Here is a 26,506-nt window from a genome sequence, read left to right as displayed (position 1 = left end):
AAGCCTAACGAAGACTATTGTATCGTTAAAAATTATTTTTTTATTTTGTACAAACAAAATAAATTTATTGAAAAATATAAAAATAATAAAAAATTATATTTCAGATGTTAATTTAGTATCAAAAACGTAAAATATTTGAGTAGCCTGAGAAATAGCCGAAGATTGCAGCGCCACAGCACTAGCGGAAATTTAAATTTGCCGACTGGAATGCTTTTGGATAACGGACATTTCGGATAACCAGCTTTCGGATAAACGACGCTCTACTGTATATTGATTTTACATAATTTGACTTATAAAAATATCATCAATTTTGAAATATTTTGTAGAAAGTTAACAATTTAAATTATATAAAATGATGAAGCTAAAGATAGTTTACAATAAACTGAAAAACACACTTAAAACTTTTTTATGTAGTTATCAGGGTCTTTTATAATAGTGGTTATTTATTATCTTATTAATTAATTAATACCCGTATAAAAGTACATAAATATATATATTAAAAAAAATTAAAAAGTATTTTTCAATATATTTTTCTATTTTATTTTAATTTAATTTTAAAAACTATTTAAACTTTAAATTAATATTAAATAAAGTCATAGAATCAATTTTAATAACAACTATTTTAACTAATTTACTACAATATTACAATTAGATCTAGTTTTTGAAGACTCCATATCATTGATTTATACTTACCATTAAAAACTTTTCTTTTAACTTAATTAGTTTAGTATCTTCATTTCCTTCTATTTTATTCATTTATTTTTGTTAAATTTTTATATTGCTGATATATAATACTAAAAATGCTGACTTAAATTAAAAAGTTTGGTAGAATCTTTTCTTTCCTAACTATACACCTAAAGCTACAAGGTATATAAATCGTAAGAGTAGTAGTAGTTAAATGGGAAAATGATTCAAACCTTGCATCCAAATGCCATCAACTTGAGTATACATTCAAGGAGGAACAGTGTCGTAAATGCCTCATTCATGTAGCTTAATATGTCTAGATACAGATCACTGGCGTAGTGGTACTATTGGCGTCGAATTGAACAATGGGGAGATGAGAAAAAAACAACACCAAATCAGAAAACAAGGTGGTATAGGTTGAAAAATAAATCAAGAGAGATAGATAGAGAGAGAGAGAGAAAAACATTTAAACTGAATGTCCAATTGTCACAGGGATTTTAGGAGTTTTGATTGATTATCTTTCAGCGAAATTATTGCAGACATTAAAAAAACAAAGCAGACGATTATTTCTTTAGTTTTACATCCAAGATGAATACATTATTATAGCATGCTAAGGTTTTGATGTTTCCATCTAGGATGAAAAACTATTAAAATTCAATTACAAAAAATTACCTCTGCTCCAAATTCTATTAATTTCCTAATTTTTTAAAAAAATCCTTGGTCAATTTTTTAAAAAAGAAAAATATAAACAATGCTTAAATTATTAATATCTATAATTTTTTTGAAGTTTAATAACCTATTATTTGAGCAGAGATTTCAAACATAGCAAACAAAATTATTCTAATATAATCATATATTCATATCACATGCTCTAAACACACATTCCAATTTATTTTTTATGCATGCTGTTTTTTACATAATGACATTATACTCTAAAGGATTCTCACTTCATAAAAATAAAAGAGTAAGACAATTCAAATCAGTATATTTGGACAAGTATGCAATTGATAAATCATGCAATATCATCATGCAATATTTGTGCATTTAAAGCAAGATGCATTTGAGACTGAAAAAACATTGAATAAGATGGGAAATTTGGGATTTTGACAATCTTTGGTATGCTTTTTGATACAGTATAGAATTCTGTTTAGATCCATCATTTGATACATCAACTTGGTATACCTTCTCTGATTCTAACATACCTGTAATATTAATTTCAAACCACTTCTGGTTTTCTTTTATGCTAAATGTGCTTTAAGGTTGTATTCAACTGGAAAGATATATATCCAGCATTTAAGAAGAAATAATAGATGTAATAATGAAGAACATTTAAGAAACATGAATAAATAAAATAATAGGTACATATGGAAAGGACTTAGGCTCAATGATGGCGCTATGCATACACGCAAACATACCAGCAGCACATACCATAGTTGTGTGTGGTCACACATGAACGCGTATTTATAACGCATGTCACATGCAGCAAATGAGCACCCTGATAGGCCAAGACAATTTAAAAATAAATAAAGAAAGAAAGAAAGAAATTATAGGATTGGAAGGGTCAATATTAATTTGCATAATATAACCAAAACTGTCTTTTATATGTCATTGTTCTAAAATTCATAAATATTAAGTAAAGGCAAAACAGAAAATTGTGTGAATAGCATGAGATCAATTTATACAGGTATAATTTACAATATAATTATTATTTAATACACAATAACTTTCCGAAATGTTTTAAAATAGTGTGTATTTTAAAACATTTTATTATGTTAGTATTTATTAATAAGACTGTTAATTGAATTGATCTCTTATAAACAGCTATTGTCACAAATAAATAAAATTTGATTTGGTAAAAAGAAAAAAAGTTATTTAAAATCTACAGACCCTTTCCAATCCACAAAAAAGTGCTTAAAGGCTCATTTAGCTTTAGCTTGAAATAATAACCCTTTGAATGGTTTGAAGAAAAATTGGCCACAATAACTTTGTTTATCATGTCATTTAATTTGTTTAAAAAATTCATTCAAAGGGTTAAGATAGGAAACTAAAATTTCCCAATTCTTACCCTGATTCCAAATGCCAATAACTTCAGAGAACATTCAAGGGTAAATAGTGCAGTGAAGGCGATATTCATGTAGTGCAGAGTGTCCCTGTACAAGTTGGTTTGATTGTAATACTAGAGCAGTGAGACACAAAAAAGACCTTCAAAGTGGGCCAAATATCAACATTCGTTTCTTTTTCTTAATCAACAAACATTCTAACTCTTGCACATAAAATTAACAAAGAATCAAGGATTAAGAATGAGGTTTATAGAAAGATACAATATAGTATAAGAAAAGCAGTGTTATGGAAAGTTTTATTATTTGAGTACACAAACAAAACTTAGGAATGGGATTTCAATAATCACATATATTATCAAAACAAATAATAGCAGTTTTTCAAAAATGCTATTATTTTTCTCATTCATAGGCTGTTTTGATTAAATTCACATAAAAAGATATCTTTATTTTAGCTCATATCATTGTTTTTCAAATTACAAATCATCTGAACTGAAACAAACCTAATAAGTTGTTTAAAATATTTTATAACATTTTTGAACATGATGTTTTTTTTATACTAAATAAAAATGTATGTATTATTATTTTTTATAGAATTAAGATTCATAGCATGAGATGTAGAATATTACTAGTAAGATAAATGAAGATAAATATATCATATCTTATTTTCAGTATCCTACATATCAATGCATTCAATTTTATTTAATAATAATAAAAAAATCAGAAAAATATAGATTATATTTAAAACATAACTGGAAGTAATTTCTAGAAATATATCATATTTCTTATTCAAGAAACTTTTAGATTATATATAGTGTATACAGAATCATCTATTGATAATTATACATTTTAATATTATAATTCTTCATATTTGATTCAATAATACATATTTTAAAATCAAATTATTTAAACTTCTAACAGAAGTATAGCTAGATAATTAGCTAGCACTAGGTCATCTACTGATACAGGAAAATACATTATATGCTCTTTATAATGATATTTTTAACATTTATTTTCATAGATAAATTATAAGCAAAATACTGTACACAATTTTACTTATCTAAATTAAATTCAAATTTTGCATAGTAGCTTATATAGTTGATAAAAATGAAATTAAGCTTTTTAATTTAGTTGCTCAAAAATGTTAATGACGACTTATTTACAGTTTTTGAAATTAATAATAATGTGTAGAACTTTGAAATAAGTTTTCAAAACAGCCCATGTTTAGTATAAAACTTTTAAATGTTTATCTGGTGCTTTCATTTTCAAAAATTTACTTATAGTTTTAATTAAGGATTTCAATGTGAAGACTAAATAAACATTGTGGCCATTTTGGGTGCAGTGATATTTTGATCAGATGAATCTACATATGCAATCAAGTGTTAAATTCAGGCAGATTTAATTTTTTTTCTTTTTTTTTGTGAAAGAGAAAGACAGAAACAAGTAGAAAAACTGTGATGTAGTTGCTAAGCTTAGTCACAAAACCATGATCATGCGGTATTATCTTTCTTACATGAATTCTGTAACATGCCACTTCACCATAATCTGAATTTTTTCAACAAACTTCTTATATTCTCAGTTGCAACATCCCCATTTTAAACAACTTAATGGTCATTTTTTTAATAAACAAATTGTTAATAAATTGAGTATGAAGTATATTAATATTCCATCAAATTTTTAATAGTTTGAGCTGAGACCTTTTCTAATATCCTAATTTCATCTATTGTTTATGTTAATATTAAAATTGTGGTGAAAAGTAAGCATTTTTAAGAATGTATTGTATGCCCACAAACATTTTTTTAATGTTTTCTTGTTTATCATTTAACCATCATTGACAGTTGTTGCAGTTAACTTGTTGTTATACATTAATATCTAATTATAAATTATCTACCAGTACATCAAATTACTCAGAGTAAGATAGTAGCAATAATATACTTTTTACACACTGTGAGAATTTTTGATACTAGCACCACAAACTATATTATATACTACAGTAGAGCATTGATTATCCGACCCCCGATTAACCGTCACATCGGTTAACCGATTGTTCTAGTCAGCAAATTCAAATGTCCGCTAGTGATGTGGCGCTACAATATTTGGCTATGTCTTGGTTACTTTAATAGTACTTTTACGTGTTTTAGCTGGCAACACTGGCTCGACCATGAAAGGGAGCCNTGGCGCCCCCCCCCAAACTGTAGCCCCTGTGCGAACAATAAAGTCAAAGGAACCATACCCCTACTCGCGATCCTTCGCGAGATATAAGCCCCTGAAATAATAAATTCCTATTACAAATATACTGAATTATTTATATTGTTATATTGACCAAATAATAATTTATGGGCCAAATGAATAATAATAATTTATATTGTTAATTTAAATAATAATTAAAATTGTTAATTTGAATGTTTGAAATATGACACGATATGGGCGCCTCTAGTGTCCGTTATCAAACAGTTACGCAGACGGACACCCGTTGAATGGGTTATATATATAGATTATTATAGTTACTCTACTTCAGAATTTTATTTTATTATATTTATATTATTTTATTCTGTTAATTCTTTGATTTAATTATAAAAATTAACAATGTAGAGTATTCTACTTTAAAATACAATCAGAATTTAATTTTTGTGCCTTAAAGTGTTGTAATAAAATTTAATTTTAACACTTTAATATATGAATCTGTTGATAGTGCTCTCCTTTATATTTAATCAGATATTTACTTTTTTTCATCACATTTCATTCTACTAATGAAAAATTTCTTATGTTCACAGTTTTCATTTCCAGTTTGTTTATAGTCTAATGAATAGTATTTCATATAAACAGAGTTTTAAATGAAAAAAAGCTTTAAAAAAATTTCAGTCAGATTCAAAAGATCAAAAACTTGTGCAAAGTTAAACATTATTTGAAAAATTCATAAAAATATGCATACTGGTTTTCAAGTAATTTATTGTGGTAAAGCATATTTTATTCAATTTACTCTTTTGGGAAAATAACTGCATAATAAATGTCATTTTATAACTTATTTTTTGACAGAAAATTAGAATTGTGTCTTAAAATAAAGACTTAGAATATACAAAAGTGTTAGAATTACAGAAAAAATAATTAATAATTATCACAGCAGCATCTCTTAAAAATAGTATTTAATCAGCTGAAATATCTTTACAAAGTAGCAAAGCTTTATTATTTCATTAATATATCAAAAGCACAGAAAAGAATAATTAGATGTTACCCATTTTATACAATTTATACAATTTAAGTTGAATTGTATAAATTCTTAATGTACTACAATTAAAATCATCTTGTGTAAATGTACTATATTTAAAATAATCTCATAAATAACTGCTAAACTTTCAGATTCTTCTTAACAAGTAAAAACAAAAATAAAATTAGTCTAGAAAATTATAAATTGATATTTTATCTCAAAACTCAATACAATAATAACAAACATTGTTTGATTAAGAGATACAGAGATGAATAAACAAAATATTAATTTGCAAAACTTTAATTTGCTATTTGCTACTAAATTTAACTTTAATTTTTACTCTCATAATAAACGTTGCTCTTCATTTGTTAATGAGCTTTTAATTATAAAAAAATTTGTCATTCCAGAAGGATACCAGGTAATTTTTATGGATATTTCTGATTATGCAGTTTTTCATTACAAAAAAAATCATTATTGTTTCATAGACTGTTATTTAATGCCTGGATTATAATTATAGCAATAAATTATTGGTTACATAATGATTCAAAATTTTTATCTGTCATTACATTTATCTCAAAATGACTGTAATATATCCAAACATACTGTTTTCTGAGCATTTAAAAATAACAACATTAAACATATCTATTATAAACTTTCATGTATATTATATTATAAACTTTCTAATATAAATTTTAAGTAATAAATTATAAATTTATATCAAGATTTTTCATTAACTAATAAATTCATTGTTTCAGCAATTCATAAATTCTTAGTCTTTATTATCAGTAATCTGATAATAAAGACTAGGAAATGAAGTTAGATGTCTCTGTAGTAATCAACTAATCACTTCTTATCACTACTAATGATTCTATGACATTCACTACATATTCTATGACATTCAGAGCACTGAGCAGTTACTATCTATAATGTGCAATATAATATTAATTGGATTTGTATATTTTATTTTAATGTATTTCATAAAATAAGAATAATCTCAAGCATATACTTCATGAAAATTTTATGCATTTTAAACAAAGGCATTCTTTATAACTTTTAAATTATTTATTTTCATTTTTGGAATTTTATGTTGTTTTAATATTTTTTTCCTCACCTTATCCTTTTAGCTCATATTTTTTTTTTATATTGTTATGGGTTTTATTATTACATGGGGTGAAAATCTTTAGTCTCAATCAGACTTTTCCTAATATAGATAAATAAATAAAAATTCTATCTTAGGCTGTAAAAATTTATTAATTTTTTACATTGCAGAATCTTTTGAATCAGAATCTGAATCTTTACCAGAAGGTAATTAAAAAAAACAAATACTTTTTATTTGATCACATCAATAAAGCTTTTTTAAATTACTTGCATATAATCTGAGAATTCAGACTCACTAAAAGTACCTAGTATGTTCATCCACACCATTTTACAATTTAGATATGGAGAAAATTTATTACATTTAACTGCTTTTTCTTTCTACATCAAATTATAAATGCAAAAATTAAAGATTTGTTCATCTATTGTTGCTAATTATTTAAATATTTAGTCTATGCAATAGTAATGATGTTATTTACAGAACTTTTATATTTCTCAGCAAGGCAATGCACAGAACCCTGGTAAAGTTGAATGTAAACAACTGTCATTTCAAGCAAACTAAGAAACAAAGTTTCTAGTTAAATATATATTTTTAACTCAATAGTGTTACTGAAGGAGAAATGATTATTCTTCCATTGACACTGGATTAAAGAGGTTTAAATTATAAAATATATTAATTGTTCAATTAATATTTTCTGTAAATCAAATAAGTTTAATCTATGAAACAATACAAAATATAAGTGAAGAATTAGAAAACTATATTAAAAAAATATATAAATCTACAATTTCTTGTATTTCTTACAAAACAAATAGATAATAAAATATTTTAAATATTAATTTTACTATATTAAATAAATTTGTGATGATAAATAGATAATTCAGAAAAGTGCCATTTATTTTGCTAAAACAATTCTAAAAAATCCTATAATAAAAGTAATAAACATTTTCAAAATAAAAAGAAAATTAATATGAAACACCACACAGTCTTCTAGCAAATAATATGTAATGGAATCAACTAAAAATAAATTTCCTAAATTTAGAATCTCTGCTAACATTCTGTAATGATGAACTACACTTGGTGCAGGCCCAGAAAGAGACCATTTTTAATTGATTCCAATACTTATTATTTTCTGGAAGACTGTGTTTCTGGAATACTTATTAATTTTTCTACATACCAGCTTTTGGAGACATATAAAAAGAAAGTGATGATGATAACAAAAGAAGAAACGTTCATTTTTAAAATACCTTAAATTATACATTTGATTAACAGAATATTTCTACTAGAAAAGGCTATAATGTTTTCACTTGAATTATAGTTTAATATTAAGCATATCTATCAATTTCTTAATCATTAACTGTAAACAAAATTTATCAATTATTCAGACATTTTTTAAATACAATCATCAAATCTTTTAATCAGTAACTTTTTATACCTTTTATACTAAAAGCTTGAGTATAAATTAAACAATTTAAATAATAACAATAAACTATATTCATTAAAATGACCATTAAGTTGATAAAAATAAATCACAAAAACTAAAAGCATTAATAACGTTTCCAAATACTTCAAACTGATGATCTGCATGCACGTGAAAATGTCCTCCAATTTGAAGTGTCTTATCTTCATACTGAAGAAAATTTAGGCACTTTCTTTATAATTAGCACCATACTATAAATATGTAGCAATGATGTTAGTGCATATGCTGTAATAACTCTGAAAGCTCGGGCATATCAGTCAGTCAACTTCCATATAAGTCATGCTGGGAAGAATTAGATGAGAAAATGCAGAGAAACTATGATCAGATAGTAAAGAATAATCTATAATTTTAATCATCTTGTTACGTGCAAATAATCAGGGAATAAATTTTAACATTAAATTAACAGTGATTCTCAAGTGCTTGACAGTTAATCATATATTTGAGAATCCACAATGAAAATTTTTCTCATCTACTTAATATTTTAAGCCAATTATTAATTAATCAAATTTTTAAATCTCTGTCCAAATGTTGACTCCTATTGATTAATAATATTTATTTAATGAAATAAAGATAATCATTATCAAATAAATTTATGTTCCATTTTCAAAGAAATATTGTTAAACAACATGCAATTTCCCAAAGAATGGAATCTGAAGAGAAACATAACCCATGAAAATTTTATATTTTACATCAAATATTCAAATTATTAAAACAGATTATAAATTTCATAAACATATTTTTTTATAAATAAAACTTACCTTCATCATAAGTAGTAAAGTATTGAGCACAATTAATATCATAATACAATATTCAAAAATAGTTGATACAACTACTTTCCAAATTTTATATTTGATACCATATTTGTTTTTGGGCATGTACCTCTGCAGAGGCTTTGCTTGTATTGCAAAATCAATACAAGATTTCTAGAAAAAAAAAATTAATTTAAAAATTAATAAAAAGAAAAAACATATCAGAAAAAAATAACAAAATTATGATGATTTCTTTCATTAAAATTTTTATAGTAAGTTAACCAGATTTCCTGCTTTTTTGTATAAATGCACTACTACAAATGAAAAAGGCTTCAAACCAACACAAATGCACAGATAACAATATCTGGTGGAATGCTATGCAAGCCAGCTGTTTATGCAGAGCTGGCTTGCATAAACAGATTGTTAATTTTCAAAAATTAACGATCCAGTTATTAATTTATTGAGAACCAATATCATGTTAACAATATTGATCAGTTAAAGCAGAGCTAACCAGATCAGCACCCAAGAAAAAGCATACCCTATAACAGGGGTGTCCAACCCGCGGCCCAAGGCAAGTTACAATGCGGCCCAATAAACGTGTAAACAAAACCAACAAATTTTAAATTAAATTTAATTTATTTATTTCAACGGCATAAACTCAAAAAAGAAGTTTCACAAAGCTGTAAATCTTTATATGTCTTTTACTTTTGAGTCGAAAGGAAATATTTTCAAATACTTGGAAATGTGTGAATGAGGAAAGAATACTAAATAAATCTAAAGTTGAGACTCGAAGAATTATAGTCCCAAATTCGAGGAAAGGAGAGAAAGGCCAAAAGATAAAACGTAGTGAGAAAGATTAAATAGACTTTCTGTTATGCAAATATGGACCCTTAATTTTCCAACTTTCCTCACTTCTTTATCTTTTGTCCTTTCTCTCCCTTCCCCGCATTTGGGTCTATAATCCTTTGAGTCCAACTCCGGCTTTATTTAGTATTTATTCCAGGTTTGCATGATTTGGCTACTTTGCGCCAAAGTTGGCTACCCGTTTTTTAGTTTGCCGTAAAAAATATCATTTGGCGCATTGGCTATTTTTTGGGCTACATCTTATTTATAAATATATTAGTCGAATAAAAATGCATTTTAAAATGGTGTTTTGTCAATTTTTATTAATTAGAGACCCAAATATTTGTGTTTTTCAAATACATTTTTGTTCGTCTCCTTTATAATAAATGAATTTATCCATTTCTAAGTAAAAATTAGAAGTGTCTGTAGAAGTAATTTTTTAATATATCCTTTTTTGTGATAAAGATTTAATACTTATTACTATAATCTAGATATGTTAATTCTTAAATATACAAGTATATTTAAGGATTGGGCCACAAGTATATATAATACACTTGTGGCCCAAAACTCCATGACATTTTCCAATGTGGCCCAGAGAAACAAAAAGGTTGGACACCCCTGCCCTATAACATTTTTAGGATAAAATTTTAGAATTCAGTTCAGTTAGTTATCAAACTTCCAAACACATGCACATGTTCAAAGTTAATAATGAAAAACAGACTTATGCGAACACCACTTAACAATGGTGCTAGATGCTTCTATAAAATTTGATACAATAGAAAAGCAATAAAAATATTCTTAGATATCTGATAAAAATTTCATTGTTTAACACACAAAAAGATAAAAACTCCAAAAATGTTCTTTATCTTTTAATGCAGATACATCAGTAATATATAAATTTGTAAAAACAAATATTTAAGTTTTTTTTTACATCCAAAGAATAGTTTTTTATTTTTATTTCATTTTTCATAGTGAGTCATGTCTAAGTTTTTGACCTAACATACTGCTTTTTAATTTCAAGATCTGGTCACTTTATTTATATTTTTATATTAATTATCAATTATGTTTTAATGTATCATTATTTTTTAACTTATTTGTCTTTGTGTAAAATGACTAATGCATACATAATTAAATCACAATTAAATTTAATAATCAATATGAAAACCATTAATAGTATTTTTTTATAATGGCACAAGCAGGTAAAACTAAATATAATGGCACAGAACAGATTGAAATTATAATAATTATACAATTAACAATTTTCTAATTCTCTTTTTAATTTATTGTATGTCATTATGTTGATTTTTCTGAGATTTCACATTTTTCTGACAGCATATTCTATGTCCCATTTTGTTTTTTCTGTAAGAAATTTACTTCCACTCAAGTATTTCTTGTCAATGAGTAAATGAATAAGTGAATAAATTTACTATATTAGCTATACAGTTTGGTTTTGTTTTATACAGGGGGTATTACATGGTTGGCAAGTAGTGCATAAAATGAAATTCCATGTAAATTTTTGCTCAATCTCAAGTAGTCCCAGATGATTACCTAGACACTTATAACTTGTATTCATAAGTAGAAAAATGAACCAACCAGGTTATTCAGTGAGTAATTTAATTATGAAGAACTAAATAGCACTATTTAGTTCTTCATGTTCAGAATGTCAGAAGCTGTAGTAGTATGGGATTTGCTGACTTAAAAGTCAGAACCAATGGCACTAAGTATGTTATACATTGATTTTATTGTAGTATGTTATACATTGATTTTATTGTCTTTCAAAAAAAATGGTGATAGGAAGATGTTGCTGATTTTATTTTAATTCGCTGAACATAGTTTACATGGTCTTAAAATATCAAATCACTTGGTATTTTAAGACCATGTAAACTATGTTCAGTGAATTGCAGGACCATTGAGAACTTATATTGGATCCAGGGCATAGAGCAAAAACCATATTCTGGTCATCATCTCTCATCTCTGAGAAACAGTGTCTACATCACAAGCCAGTCACTGATTGGCTAATCATTTGTTTATGTCTCGAGAGATTATCACATCTCTCCAAACGCAATTCTGGACAACTTTTTTTCTCAAAGACTCTATCATCTCCCAGAGATGAGCAAATAGACATCTTTCAACTGATCTTTTGTCTTCTGCCTCGATTTTGTTATATCCAATATGGATGACTGGATGCTACTCACGCTGCACAATTGCATTAGAGAATGTTCTCTATCTCAGGAAAAAATATTTTGAGAAAGATAATTCTTCCAATTTTTTTGAGTGCCTACTTGGGAACACCACTGACTCCATCTTTTTTTAATGATCCTACATCAATTACTGAACTATTGATAATATGATGTTAATCTTATCCATCTTTCCAAGTATTTTTTGAAATATTACCATCTAATTTCTCCTTAACTAAGTATGTACATGTACACTTTTCTCAGGTTATTAAAATTTGTATTTGTTAAGAGACGTTACCAGATACAATTTGTAGGCCTGGGAGTGCCATTTCCCCTCTGAAAAAGTGAGAAAAGCGAGTTGAAATACAGAAAAAGTGAATAAAACGTGAGTGCAATAGTGACAAAACAAAGTGAAAACATGGAAGAAAACTCAGCAAAATAGCAGTAAAAGTTGTTATTTTCTTTTTATTCTGTTATGATTAAACACATTTTAAAAATGTATGTATATGTATGTACAGTAGCCACTCATTATATCGTGCATTTTTGGTCCCCTTATTTTAAAAGCATTTGAGTCAATAAATTTTAAATTACCAATTGTCACTGAATTTCTATTTGAAATGAAATATGGTATTTTATTTCTACTATTGTCCTTGAAACTACCACTGAAGGTGAAACAATAAATTCGTCAAGATCTAAATATGCAGAACAGATGGATAGATCGATTATCATTTGTTTCCTTTTAATATAAAAGTTGTTTATTTATTAGTTTTAAGTACTGTCTCCTCATTTACAAGTTTCTATAAATTCAAAATTTCACATCTTTATGTGAATTAACGGTATTGTGTCAATTCACATAAAGGTGTGGGCATAATATGTAAGAAAAAGATTTCTTTAATTCTGAACGGAAAGTTCAAAAATTTTTATACAGTAGTAACTTTATTTTGCTTTTTAGAGAATTTTTGCTCTGTAATTTTATAAGTTTTGATGTTCTATTGTATATTCAATACCTATTTTTAAAAATTTTCAATTACAGCATTTATAATTTTTATTGAAAAATATAAACTACACAAATTTCTAATAAGCAATTAATATAGTACTGTATAATAAAATCGCAACTGATTTGTTTTTATATCAACAGTATTTGTCTTTCAATGTCATTGTTAAAGAAACAATAATGCTAAATGGGCATTCATGGTATCGATGTTTACATAAACGTCAATTAATACGATATAACCACGAATAAAATTCAGGATTGAAAAACTAAGCTTATTTTATATCAGAAACACTTAATGATGAAAGAATAGAGATTCCATAACATGTATAATCTGTTTAGTAAAAGCCCAGAATTTTTATTACTCGGTTATATCACGTTTTTTCCTGTCTCCTGATAACGATGGCTACTGTATTTCCAGTAAACCATGAATACTTGAAAAGTCTTTAGCTTTTGTAAATAATCAGTCATGAAAGATGATGCTCTTTTATTAAGATTATTCTGGATGTTTTCAGCTTCCTTCTTTTTCACTTCCTCTTGCTTTTGAACACTTAACACTAATAAGCATCACACGTGTTGCTTGTACTTCATTCATGTTCTTGCTGTTAATAGCCTTCTCCAGTTTTTTTGTTTGCTGTTTCTAACAAAACTTGGCCTATCGCATGTGAGAGATCTAAATTACCCCTGGGACTAATTAATAATTAAATTGAATTGTTAAAATTTAAACGAAAAATATTCTTTGATTTTGGTGAGAAAATTAAGTTTTTCTAAACGAGGGAAACTGATAAAAGTCACTTCCTGCAACGGAAGTTGAAACATCCTTTTGTTTTCCCCTTATCTGCTAAAATCTTAGTCATCCTGGAAATTGTTATCCCCTCGATAAATCCCCTTTTCCTCTGTTTACGTGAGAGAATCCAACATGCTGATTGGAGAACAATTGTGAGAAATAGAAAGAATTTTGCATGATTCAAAAAGTACGCCACAAAATCTCAGAGAAGACAGACGTATTCCATATTGGTTCCCCTAAGGCCAATGCCTTTAGTTAGGAGGAGGCCATGGAATTCCATAGAAGGAAGACGTATTCCATATCATCTCCTGAAGGCCAACACCCATATTATACTCCCATGTATCGTTAAGTCAATAGATAAAGAAGAAAATATATAAATATGTGCCAATCAAGTCCTACTCAAGAAAGAACTGACATTTAAATCCAAAAGACGGAAGAAGGTAAAAAGTATCCCAAGGTAGTATGATTTACAATAGAAATTGTGAGCTCTCTCTCTCGAAATCACTTAATTTGCATATTCCATTGTGTATAGTTTTGTTTATTTTGTCTCATTAAAATTTTGTTGTTATTTGTTTAAGAAATGTCTCTTCATCTTTATTTGAATCAAAACGAGAGGTTCATTTTCATATCATCTCCACACTCGTGTTAATCCGTGTATCCTAAAATTGATTAACTGGTGTCAGGAATCCTGACGTAAGGAATAGGTGATTATGTGATCATCCAATTCCGCTTTAAATTAATATATTAGCTAATGCCCTCCAACCTCGATTTTCCTTGAATTAAGAAAAGCCATTCTTTTAGACAAACAGAGGGTTATTCTAGAGAATAGTTGCCAATTAAGAGATACAAGAGTCTTACCACTCTGTATCCACGGCCAAGCCCCTCACACATGTATTTCTTTTTCTTCTACATTTTTCTAGTTTAAACTCAGCTGCAGTTCTATAATCTTCATGTTATGAACAGCTTTCTTTTGTTGTTCTTCAAAATGTTTCTGTGCTCTTTTTTTATGTCTCTCTTATTCTTTTAACTTCTTTTCGTTTTCCAATTATTCTTGATAATTTCTAAGCACTGAGGGGGCTAATTTCAATAGTCATTTGTAATGGGTACAAGGTGGGGCTTTGGTCATACATGTTTAGTCCCTCCTTAACAATAAAAAGTGAATTAAGCATTTTTTCCAACACTGATGCTCTATCAGGAGAATATGCCCGGCATGAAATTGATCCTCTCTCTCATGGGAATGCTGATTTCACTAATTTGACTATACTGGGATATTTATCATTATTGATCCATATCAGAAATTGTTATTTATCATTATCAGAAATGTTTTAATGCTTCGAGATGTGTAAATATTGATTTCAAAATAAAATAATAAATCTGAAATAAATATATTTCAAATAATATAGGTAAAATAGTATTTTATTAATGATTTCATAAATAACAAGGAACTTTTCCCTGCAGATGAATAAAAACAACATTGTTACAACGTCGTTAACCTTTTGGAAAGTGTGTGAAAATTTTTCTCACAAGCAATCACGTGTTGTACTTTTTACAACACTTCGAATCTTTTAATTTACTTGAAAAATTTTATATGTAAATATGAATTTACATTTTTGTTTACTTGTTTAGTCTCTCAATTAATGTACAATTATAATCAGCATAAGAGAAAAGATTAAAAAATGGATTTTTCACAAGTAAAGTAATCATGCATTTTATGAAAATAATACTTACTACATAAAATAATTATACTTGTAGTCAATTTAAACATACATTTAGGAAGATATAAATGTGATTTAACTTTAACAATATGCTAAAAAATCATTATTTAACTCAAGTTTATGAAATTATTTAAAGATAAATCAAGTAAAAAAATATTTTTGTAAACGAATTGTTAATTAAAACCAAATAATCTGCCAAAATATTGAGCTATAACAAGGATAACTAAATGGTCAGAAACGAAATACAGTGGTGCCTCGTATAACGTACTTAATCTGTTCCAGGTGCACGTCCGTTAAGTGAATAGTCCGTTATACGAAACGCATTTTCCCATAGAAATACATGTTAAAACATATAATTTGTTCCACAGCATAAAATAACCATACTGTACCATAAAAAAACCAAAAATGGAGCAGTCACCAATTATGCAGGGTAGTCAGATGTTGTGAGGAAGAGGAACACTTTCTTCACACATTCATACAGATACAGACTTTTTACACATTGCAGCGGGTCTTTTTTTTTAATTATTTTTTAATCAGATTCAGTTTCAGGAGAGTTTGTTTCAGTTTGTTCCATCCTTTGTTTTTTCCCTGCTGGATTCTTGAAAAACATGTCCAAGATGGTCTGTTTCTCTCTCTTCTTCAACACCTGTCAGAAATGACGGGCAAGAATGTCATTGTAGAGATCATTGATACTGTTAGCCTCATCTCTGTTTGGATAATGAATGTTGGTAAACTCTTGAACCTCTCCCCATTCGACAAGGAAGTTTATGTCAACTTTCACTCCTTCTGATGATTTCTTGCATTGTTTCAATTGAAATCACTTTTCTGTTTTTTTAGAAGCCATGATTTGCACAACACTTGAATAAATGTAAATACCCTGCACTGAGGTGATGTACGTAATAAACAAGGGAGCAAGCCTAATCCCAACGGGAGCTCTGTACTTCAGATATACTGATAATATATTCTAATAATACTAATATATTATAAAAATAGCAGATTGTCATTGGCAATGGCAAAAGAGTGGAAACATCATTCGCACTTGTTCGTAGAAAGTCCATTGGTCGCCTCACGTAACTGCCAAACGGAAAGTCCGTTGTCCATAGCCAGTCTGTTGCTCGAGTCACGTAACGGCCAAACAGAAAGTCCTTTATTCGCAACGCCCGTTATTCAAGGCATACATTATACGAGGCACCACTGTAATTTGTCTAGTGGTAGGAGGTTACACTATTATCTCATGTTAATTTTAATAATTATATATTTTGAATTTAAAAGCAGCAGCAGTGTTGTTAGCTTGAGAGAGTAATCCTTCTGTGTGTTTTCCCCTGCAAAAGGATTTTAGTGATTTTCTTAGAAAACAGCCAAAAACACAGGAATGCTTAGAATACTCATTTTTAAACTCCGTACAAGGAAATGCAATTCGGAAGAGGTAGATTTTGGTGAATAATAAAAATATGGCATGTGTACATAACTTTACTCAACACTGGCTTCTGAATTTGTAATGAGAGGGATTTTTTTAAGTGCATAAAGGATTTTTTTACATACGTGAAATAAATTTTTCTTTCCTATAATCTAACAACACTGAGCAGCAGTTGCAATTTTGAATCCCGCTCAGGATCGGGTATTTTCTTCCAGAAAATTCTATTCTGATAGTCTGATAATTCAGCAGATAGTTTGGCTTTAAAATTATTTTTGATTTGTCCCAATCTTAATTAAGTAGGTGAAAATGACCAAAAAGTGAAAAAAGTGAGAAAATAACCTGAAAAGTGAGGATACTTCAGAAAAGTGAGTACAAGTGAGAAAATTGAGCGACTCCGAGGCTTGATTTTGATATTATAATCTGTAAAAATGTTATAAAATAAAAAACATATCTTTGTCAAAATTATGTGCTTTATTTGAACTCATGCCTTCCTTATCACATAATCTATAATTTCGTACTCTGCATTTTCAAAAATTTTATAATTTCATTAGTTAAAATTTTATACTGTGTTGCACAGAAATAATTCAAACTTGTATGATCAACCTAACAATTGTGATATCAACAACAAAGACAAGATTGTAACAAATGACCAGAATTGCCTCTGTCTCTGAGAGACAAATTTCATCTCATTTTGATGTCATTCATCTCGGAAAGAAGAGATAAGAGATAAGTGACCAAAATACGACCCTAGGTCTCCTGACTCTTAACCGACTCTAGCCTTTTTTTTTTTTTTTTTTGAATAAATGAAATACATGGAATGTTTCTTTATTAATAAAAAAAAAAGTCTTAGAATTTTATTTTCTGTTATTAAAAATAACATTAATTTTATAGGGGTAGGAACCACTACAGGTCCCTATTTTCTCCAGGCCCAGGAAAAAATCTCTANTTTTTTTTTTTTGAATAAATGAAATACATGGAATGTTTCTTTATTAATAAAAAAAAAAGTCTTAGAATTTTATTTTCTGTTATTAAAAATAACATTAATTTTATAGGGGTAGGAACCACTACAGGTCCCTATTTTCTCCAGGCCCAGGAAAAAATCTCTAGCTTACCTTTCCTATTGACAACTCTAGTGAAGAATCTTTCCTTAAATTTTATTACATGAATCAGATTGTCATCATATTTATAAAAGAAGCCTGCAAGGTGCTTGGCATCACGCATACAGAATTGGGAATGGTGGACTACTTGAGAGACTCTAGAGGGCAATTGGTCACCAATCCACCTTATAGTCCAGATTTAGCATCTTGCAACTTTTCTGTTCCCAAAGTCAAAAGTCCTCAAGGGATGTTGTTTTGGGAGTCTGGAAAGAGGCAGTTGCTGTGTACAGAGAGACCTTGGGAGACATCTCAGAAGAAAATTGGTATCAATGCTTCCAGAGCTGATTTTCCAACATGCAACAGTGCATTAAGCATCAGAAAAGGTACTCTCAGAAAATATGAGGACAAACATAAAGTAACAATACACAGGGTCATCGTATCTAAAAACTTTCAGAGTGGCTCTCATATACAGCATTTATGTTTTAATGACTATAAAAAAATTTATATCAGCAATTTCTCTATTTTGCAGCTTTTTTGTTTGAAATATAAAATAATTGGAATAAAGTTTTTATTTTTAATTAAATCTTTTTCTTCAAATTTGAAAATATTTCTGAACATCTAAATATTGACAATCTGGTAAAGCCTATAGACTCCTCTCGAAGTAATGCTTTTAAATGCTTAAATAACATATGTAAAATTAAAAAGGTATCCAATTTTATTAAAATTGTTATCAAAATATTTTTTAAAATTTATGATTCATTAATTAATTAATATATAGGGTGATTCAAAAGTGGCAGATAAACCTTTACAGGATGGTCAATTATTCAATTTATAATATTTTAGTAAAAAATGTTAATGCACTCCTGTCTAATTCTCAAAAATAGAAGAGTTACTGAGAGAAATCAAATCAGTTTACTATTTCAACATTAACTACTACAAACTACTGCAGCCAGCCAATTTACTTCTTGTTTTTCAGTGCTAACTAGACAAAACTTGAAGTAAAGATTTTTTCTGTGTAACTCAGTTATCTTTGAGAATTTGAGAGAGTGTATTAACATTTTTTTTATTGTCACTGAATGATTGATTGCCCTGTAAAGTCTTATCCACCACTTTTGTATTATCCTGTATGTGCTATTGTAATGTTATATGAAAATATTTGTCTTATATTGGTAACCAAATTACAGATATTGTAATACTAACATGATTTGTTATCCACATTTACAATTGAAAGAAATGATAAATTTCATTGAGAGATTAATTAAAAGGACCCTTAATCCAGAAAAAAAATATTCACCTGGAAAATATGATGACTGCATCAATCATAAAATCTTTAAAACAAGTAACAAATGCTCATAATTACATCAGTTAGAATGTTATAATATAAAAAAAAATAACAAAATACTTCTTTTCTTTTAACTTAACAAAATACTTATTGTTACACTGTTACTTTTCTAAGTTAATTAGTTCAGAAAAGCTAACTAAAAATTAAGTTTACAAATTTATATTCCAAGTATTCTTTAATATTTATCTAAGACATTTTAAAATATTGAAATTATTTTTCAAAATGAGAAGCCTAATATGTTGAAACTGGAAATTGATGTTTAACAATGTCATTAGTAAAAGTTTAACAATTCTTGGAATATAAATTTAGAAACTAAATTTTCTAGATAGTTGTACTAAATTAATTAGCTTTTACATGGTACATACTGTATATTAAAATAAAATTTTTGTAATTTTAAGTATTTTGTTATATTGTACATCATAATCATTAAATAATATAATTTTTTTTAATATTTCTTACTTATTATAAAGATAGATAAACATTTTTATATTTCATCTAACAAACATTATTATTTCCTATAATAACACCATGTATATAATTTTTTTAAAATAAAAATATAATAATGTTCAAGTTTTTATAACTTCTTAATTTGTATACAGTAGACTCATTTTATAGTGATCTTTAGGCAATCTATCAAAAACAAGCATTATATCAAATGGGGCCTAAGCCAATTCAATGCGAGCAATTCAATATTATTCTAACTTGACAAGTTTTATAAAAAAAATAATCATAAGAATTGATTTTGTTTTTCAGTTGGATGAATATTTTTGTAAAGTATACACTATTTTCTTTACTAATAACAATTCACATATAATCTATATAATTTTTAATTTTTTAAAATTATTATTTGCTTACATTACAAATGAATTAATATTCCATAAATTAAAAAAAAATTAATTATATTATAAAAGCTTCTTTTGTGCTAAAAACTATCATGTTTGTTGGGCCGCATTTTGAAAAAACTGTAGAACTCCCACTGTTGTCCTTCTATCAATCTGTCCTTCTTTAACCTTAGGAACGGTGTTAAATAGATAAAAGTCAAGACCAGATTTGACCTGAGCTAGACCAAGATTAGAGGCAGGAAACCCAAATTAACTATATACAAACTTCCAGTCTAGACCAGAAGTCACATGATTTCAATTCAAAAAATTTCCCCCAGTTGAGAGTTACATAGATGACTGGCATTACTCTGTTGTTATCAAGAAAAGTTTAATGTACAGGGACAAGGCACTACTAATTTGAGATCAAGATCATATATTTTAAATTAAATAAATTAAAAATATGATTAAAACTTGTAGCCTGGCATTGTGACAATATCACAATAATTTTTGCTCATTGGGTATAATTAATGTACAGTATCTGGTGACTACAGTTTATTTATAGTGATCAATGACTCTATCAATGCAACTAACTATGTTCACATAATAAATAAAAACTACTGAATGATAAAACTATGTAACTTTGTTTCCATAACAAAAAAAAATTAGAATAATAAAAACCACTCATCGAATCTTACTCAAGTCAAATTGCTCACATCAAATTGTACTTATGTCAAATATATCTACAAGCTATCAAGTGATTTTCATATTGAATTTTTCAAATATTTTCAAATTTTGGTGGGAAGATGCTGATTACTTCATGCAATTTCATGTCTACATAAGAAAAATACTCCAAAACTTAAAAACACCATCCTTTAAAATTATATTATTAGAAGTAAAGAATTAAAAAGTAAAGAAACATATCACTATATAAATTTGCTATCAATAATTAAATGACAGAGAAATAAAAAAAAGTCAATGGTTAATAAATTCTACAAATGTGCATGCACTTTATCATTATTGGAATTATCATTGTTTATTTGAAGATATTGTAACTAAATTTTTATATTTACCTATTATAATTTTGATAATGAATTAAATAGAAAAAGTTAAATTTATTTTTACAGTATTTTTTTTTATATATACAGTAGTACCTTGGTATACATCTGCTTTAGAATACGTCCAATTCGGAATATATCCTGTTTGGACGAAACAAATTTTGTTTGGTATATGACTTAATTCAATTATACGCGCCACCTATGAACAAGTAGCACTCTCGGTATACTAGACCAGACTAGATGTTGCGGTGCCACAGTTTATAGCTTTGTTAAATTTCTTCTGATTTTAATTTGTAAGTAAAATTTTATTATTTTTATTAATCATGAATTGCAAAAAGGCAAATGAAAAGCGACAGAAAACTAAAAAAAATTATTAGAATCACAATGGAACTGATAAAAGAAATTGTTGAGAAATATGAAGGTGGCATGCGTGTTCGAGATTTAACTGTTGCATATCACATTCCGAGAACAACGATATCAACAACCGTGAAAAATAAAGACATTATTAAATCTGCTAACATTGCAAAAGAGGTTAAATCAATTTCTAAACAGAGATCGAAGACATTAGATCATGTTGAGAAATTGCTTTTGCTTTGGATAACTGAAAAATAGTGTGCTGGCGACAGCATATCAGAAGCAATTATTTGTGAGAAAGCTAAAAAGATACATGCTGATCTCATGAAAAATCAAGCAGGAACTAGCCAGAAAAGTGAGGTGTTTAAAGCCAGCCATTTTTTTTACATGAGAACAGATTAATCATTTTTACATTACTTCTTATGGGAAAGGTTGGTTTGGTATACGTCCTATTCGGTATAAGTCCAAACACCAGGAATGGATTAAGGTCATATACTGAGGTTCCACTGTAATAAATGAAATTTTAATCGATAAATTGTTTTTAAATATTAAGGAATATTTTCACCTACATGGGCAATTCATTTTTACTTTAATGTTTGTTGTTCTAATGTTTCAAAAATATCTCTAATGAAATTTCAACAATTTACAAGGTCATTATCTATATAAATAAAAATGTAAATGTTCGTTTGTTCAAAATCATAAATCTCCAAAAGTTCTTAACCAATTGCTTTGAAATTTTGACACAACATTGAATTCGAATACACGTATTTTTATATTATATTGATGTCAAAATTTCCCCTATGGGGGAGAGGGACAAAATTAAGGCTTACCGCAAAGAACTGGTCTTCCATTATTCTACTTTAGATGCGGTTTTTTGCATTTTTGATTGCATTTTAATAAGGTACATCAAGAGAATGTACACTAAGAAGGGATTTTTCGAAATTCCCTCCCGTGGGGAGTGTTATACACTTATAATAGATACATTTTGAACCATAGCAACGCATGGTGAGGTACAGCTAGTATCAATAATAAAATAGTATTATGCTTATGAGAGATTGGCCAGGACTCCATTGATCATTGTATGAGGCATATTTGGAAAGTAAAGATACAAAGCAAGTAGAAATCAAAGAAAATTATTTTTTCAGTTTGCTGCAGTACAGTGTCTGTTGGGGTCTGAGTTATGTGACAGAAGTTGCTTGACTTTAATTGCATCATCATTATGCTTGCAGTGTGTGTTTAAAATGGCCAAGTCAATTTGTAATCCCACCAAGTGCAAAGTTCATTCAGTATTTGATTCCTTCGTGTGAAAGGAGAATGCTGAAAATATTATGAACAGGCAAAACATTACAAAATAGTGTCCTACTGCATGATAACACCAGTCTGCAATCTGCATGCATCACACAAAAATTGTTGCAGACATTCAAGTGGAAAGTTTTAAAACATTCATCAAATAGCCCATATATCGCACCAAGTGATTATCACTTGTTTCCAAAGTTGAAGGAACATCTCTCAGATAAGAAATTTGACGATAATGAAAAGGTTAAAAGACAGGGTGATGACGAGGTCAGGTGAAAGATTTCTACAATGTCAGCATTAAGAAACTCATTTCCAGGCTCATCAAATGCATTGAGATCCATGGTAACTATGTTGAAAAATAAATAAAAATGTTCCAAAAGTATTATAAATCAATCTAAAATTAAAATTCTTTAGAAATACTTTCTGGACTTTGTATCTTTACTTTATGAATATGCCTCATATCATGGCGAGTTGCTAAATCATCATTTTGCAGTACAGTGAGTCTACTGTATAATGAAATTTTAGTTATTACAAAAAACAATAAAGTTTAAAATATCACCTGATTCTTATCTAAATCACCTTCTTCTAATTCTTTTTCACCTTGTTCTTGAAAAGTGATGATAATTAATGCAACAAAGATGTTAACAAAGAAAAATGGAAACACTACAAAAAATATGACATAAAAAATGGCCATTTCAACTCTAAAACGGGGCAATGGGCCTTGATCTTCATATGTTGAATCCATGGAACTTTGCAAAACACTATAAATAAAAAGCATTTATTTTATTTAATATAATATAAAACTAATATGTAAACTAAATATTAATTTCAGTCCACCATCAATATAAAGTTTCAAAACTGATTATTATTTTTGATTATAAAGTCTAGAATTTATGATGCTGATATAATCAAGAATTCAATGATTTTTATAATTCACTATTGTCATCAAAAGTTTTTTAATTCCTATAATATAGTACTCTGCCTGCAGTTCTCTTTATAGCACACATTAGCATACAATGCATTCAAGTTATAAAATTTCCTAATTTTTTTAAAAAAGTAAATATTAATACACAATAATAATCACAAATCTACATAATAATGGTTTTTGATTGTTAGAAGTTATCCTTTAATTATAGTACAGTTTAAGAGAGTTGGGGTTGAAAAAATATCAATGTACACAAGAAATAAAGGGAGTCACAAGTAGCTCAAAAACTGCACAAGTAATTAATGAATAGCCCGTTAAACAAGTAAGCTACAAATTGGCAACACATGACATAAAACCCTACCAAGAAGGTATTTGAATCTAATATCCAGAGCCGGCCCTACCATAGGGCGAATGGAGTAGCTGCTCCAGGCGCTAAGTCCTATGGGGCACCTCAGTGGTAAAAAAATTAAAGGAAAAAATTTTTTTTTCACTTTTCAATATTCTAATTGCAAGCATGTGGCCAGTATGTGAATGGCCTTATCTGTTGAGACGTGCATGGGTCAAGTGCGTGGGCGAGGTTCCACCCCCAGGCACCATAATAGGATCTTGCTCCATCCTAAAACTTGCCTCAGGCCGGCACTGCTAATATCTACAAGAACAGTATGCTGGCATCAAATTTCTATTTCTGAGCAAATACCAACTAAACGTATTTCATTGAAAAATGACACAGGTGATAATACACTGACAAAAAAAATTGCAACACCTTGTGTTTCAATTTACTCAAGATTACACCTACAGATCATGTAGGTGGTATACAGTAAATGGTCACATATCATATACTGATCAATACTTGCAGAGATTTTAAAGTACAGGTATGTCAACAATACTCAAACACCATATCAATACAATGAACTTACACTTCACATCCAAAGACTCAGTGTTCTGATTTGTCAGTGATAACTGCAATGTGACTGGCCTTGTAATGAGGTATTTTGGAGCACAAACAAGAGCCTCCAAGCCTGTGCAAGGGAGTTGCTGTCTTTATAGTTGATGGGTTGATGGAAGAGTCCTCCTTTGATGCTTTATAAATTTCAATTTTTTCCAAGTGCCATATGTGTGATTTTCTCATATGGTCCAGATGGGTGCAGATGTCCATCTCCAATCCAAGGGTTGATAATGTTATCATGGTCATTTTTTTTATCAATGTTAAATGTTCTTGAAGATATTGATACAAAAGAGTTTTGGGAGCTAGTTTTATATAACATACTTATTTAATTAAACTGTATATGCCATAGCCTATTTGTAATCATAGTGAATTAGAGTCATGATAATCTGTTTGAATTAATAAACATATTTATTTTTTATACAATGCAGTGACCATCCTTGACCTTTTCAACCAGTTATACCTGATTTTTTTTTTATGGTCTATAATTTATATTTTGCTTCTGTTCCATTTCTTTAATCTCAATATATAACTGGTCAAAACACCTTAATCTTCTAGTAATTATTACGGCATGTGAAGATGTGATATATATTGAACTACACCTGTTATCCTCAAAATGACAATGCAACAATTTTGATGAAACAAATAATGTTCATTTCATGAGATTTTGGACAAATTTTTTAAGAAAAAAAATTTTATATGTTGGATATCAACTGGAATTAAAAACTGATGTTATAAGTCATTTACTAAATTTATTTTAACTTTATAATTCATAAAACTACTACTTTATTAATTATCTATAATCATTCAACATTACTTCTTTGCTGTTCAAATAAATGCCATGAATATAATGCCTACAAGTATATATCTGGTATTTCCAACAAACTTAGTTTGAGTTTTTAAGATAATATCATATTCTCTGTATAATTAAAATTAAAATCAAAAAGTTAAAAAAAATGTCTGAATTATAATGATGACCTTTCAAGAATTTTAAATCCTACTGTTATATATTCTATCAGCATTGTGAAAAATAGCTATAACAGTTAACAGTTATATGTCTATCTAAAATTCTCACAAATCTAGATAAAATTTTATGTAATAGGATGACACCAATTATTTTAACTTTCATAATTCATAAAATCTACTTCTTTATTAATTAACTATAATCATTCAACATTACTTATTACATAACATTACATATAGTTTTATCTAGATTTTGTGATTGGTAATACATTCATCTAACATGTAAAAGTTTCAAATTTTTACTATAAACTTGAAGAATTTATTTGCTAATATAAATTTGCCTTTATATTGGAAATGTTAAAAATTTTTTTATATATTCACAATTTATAAATAGATTAATATAAAAAAAATTCTATGAAATGTTTAAAAATAAATGAATATAACATACATAAAAGTTTTACCAATAAAATTTTTGTTTACAATAATCCAAAAATAGAACTTTCATAAAAATT

The 26,506-nt window shown here is 27.9% G+C and overlaps 1 protein-coding gene across 1 annotated transcript in view; it reads right to left on the bottom strand.

The window, feature by feature from the left end:
- The window catches only part of LOC111625158 (voltage-dependent calcium channel type A subunit alpha-1-like), a 187,178-nt gene that overhangs the window by 144,115 nt on the left and 16,557 nt on the right, over window positions 1–26,506 (bottom strand). Inside the window, exons 3-4 of the mRNA XM_023368210.1 lie at window positions 23,723–23,924; window positions 9,278–9,442 (exon numbers count right to left, since the gene is read on the bottom strand). Coding sequence (XP_023223978.1) covers window positions 9,278–9,442; window positions 23,723–23,924 — 367 coding nt within the window. The remainder of the gene's footprint in view (window positions 1–9,277; window positions 9,443–23,722; window positions 23,925–26,506) is intronic.

The sequence above is a fragment of the Centruroides sculpturatus genome, unplaced genomic scaffold (assembly GCF_000671375.1).
Source record: "Centruroides sculpturatus isolate CEXI.00-Female unplaced genomic scaffold, Cexi_2.0 scaffold439, whole genome shotgun sequence".
In the NCBI taxonomy this organism is placed as follows: domain Eukaryota; kingdom Metazoa; phylum Arthropoda; class Arachnida; order Scorpiones; family Buthidae; genus Centruroides; species Centruroides sculpturatus.
The sequence above is the reverse complement of the archived record's forward strand: the minus strand, read 5'-3'. Positions and strand labels throughout refer to the sequence as shown.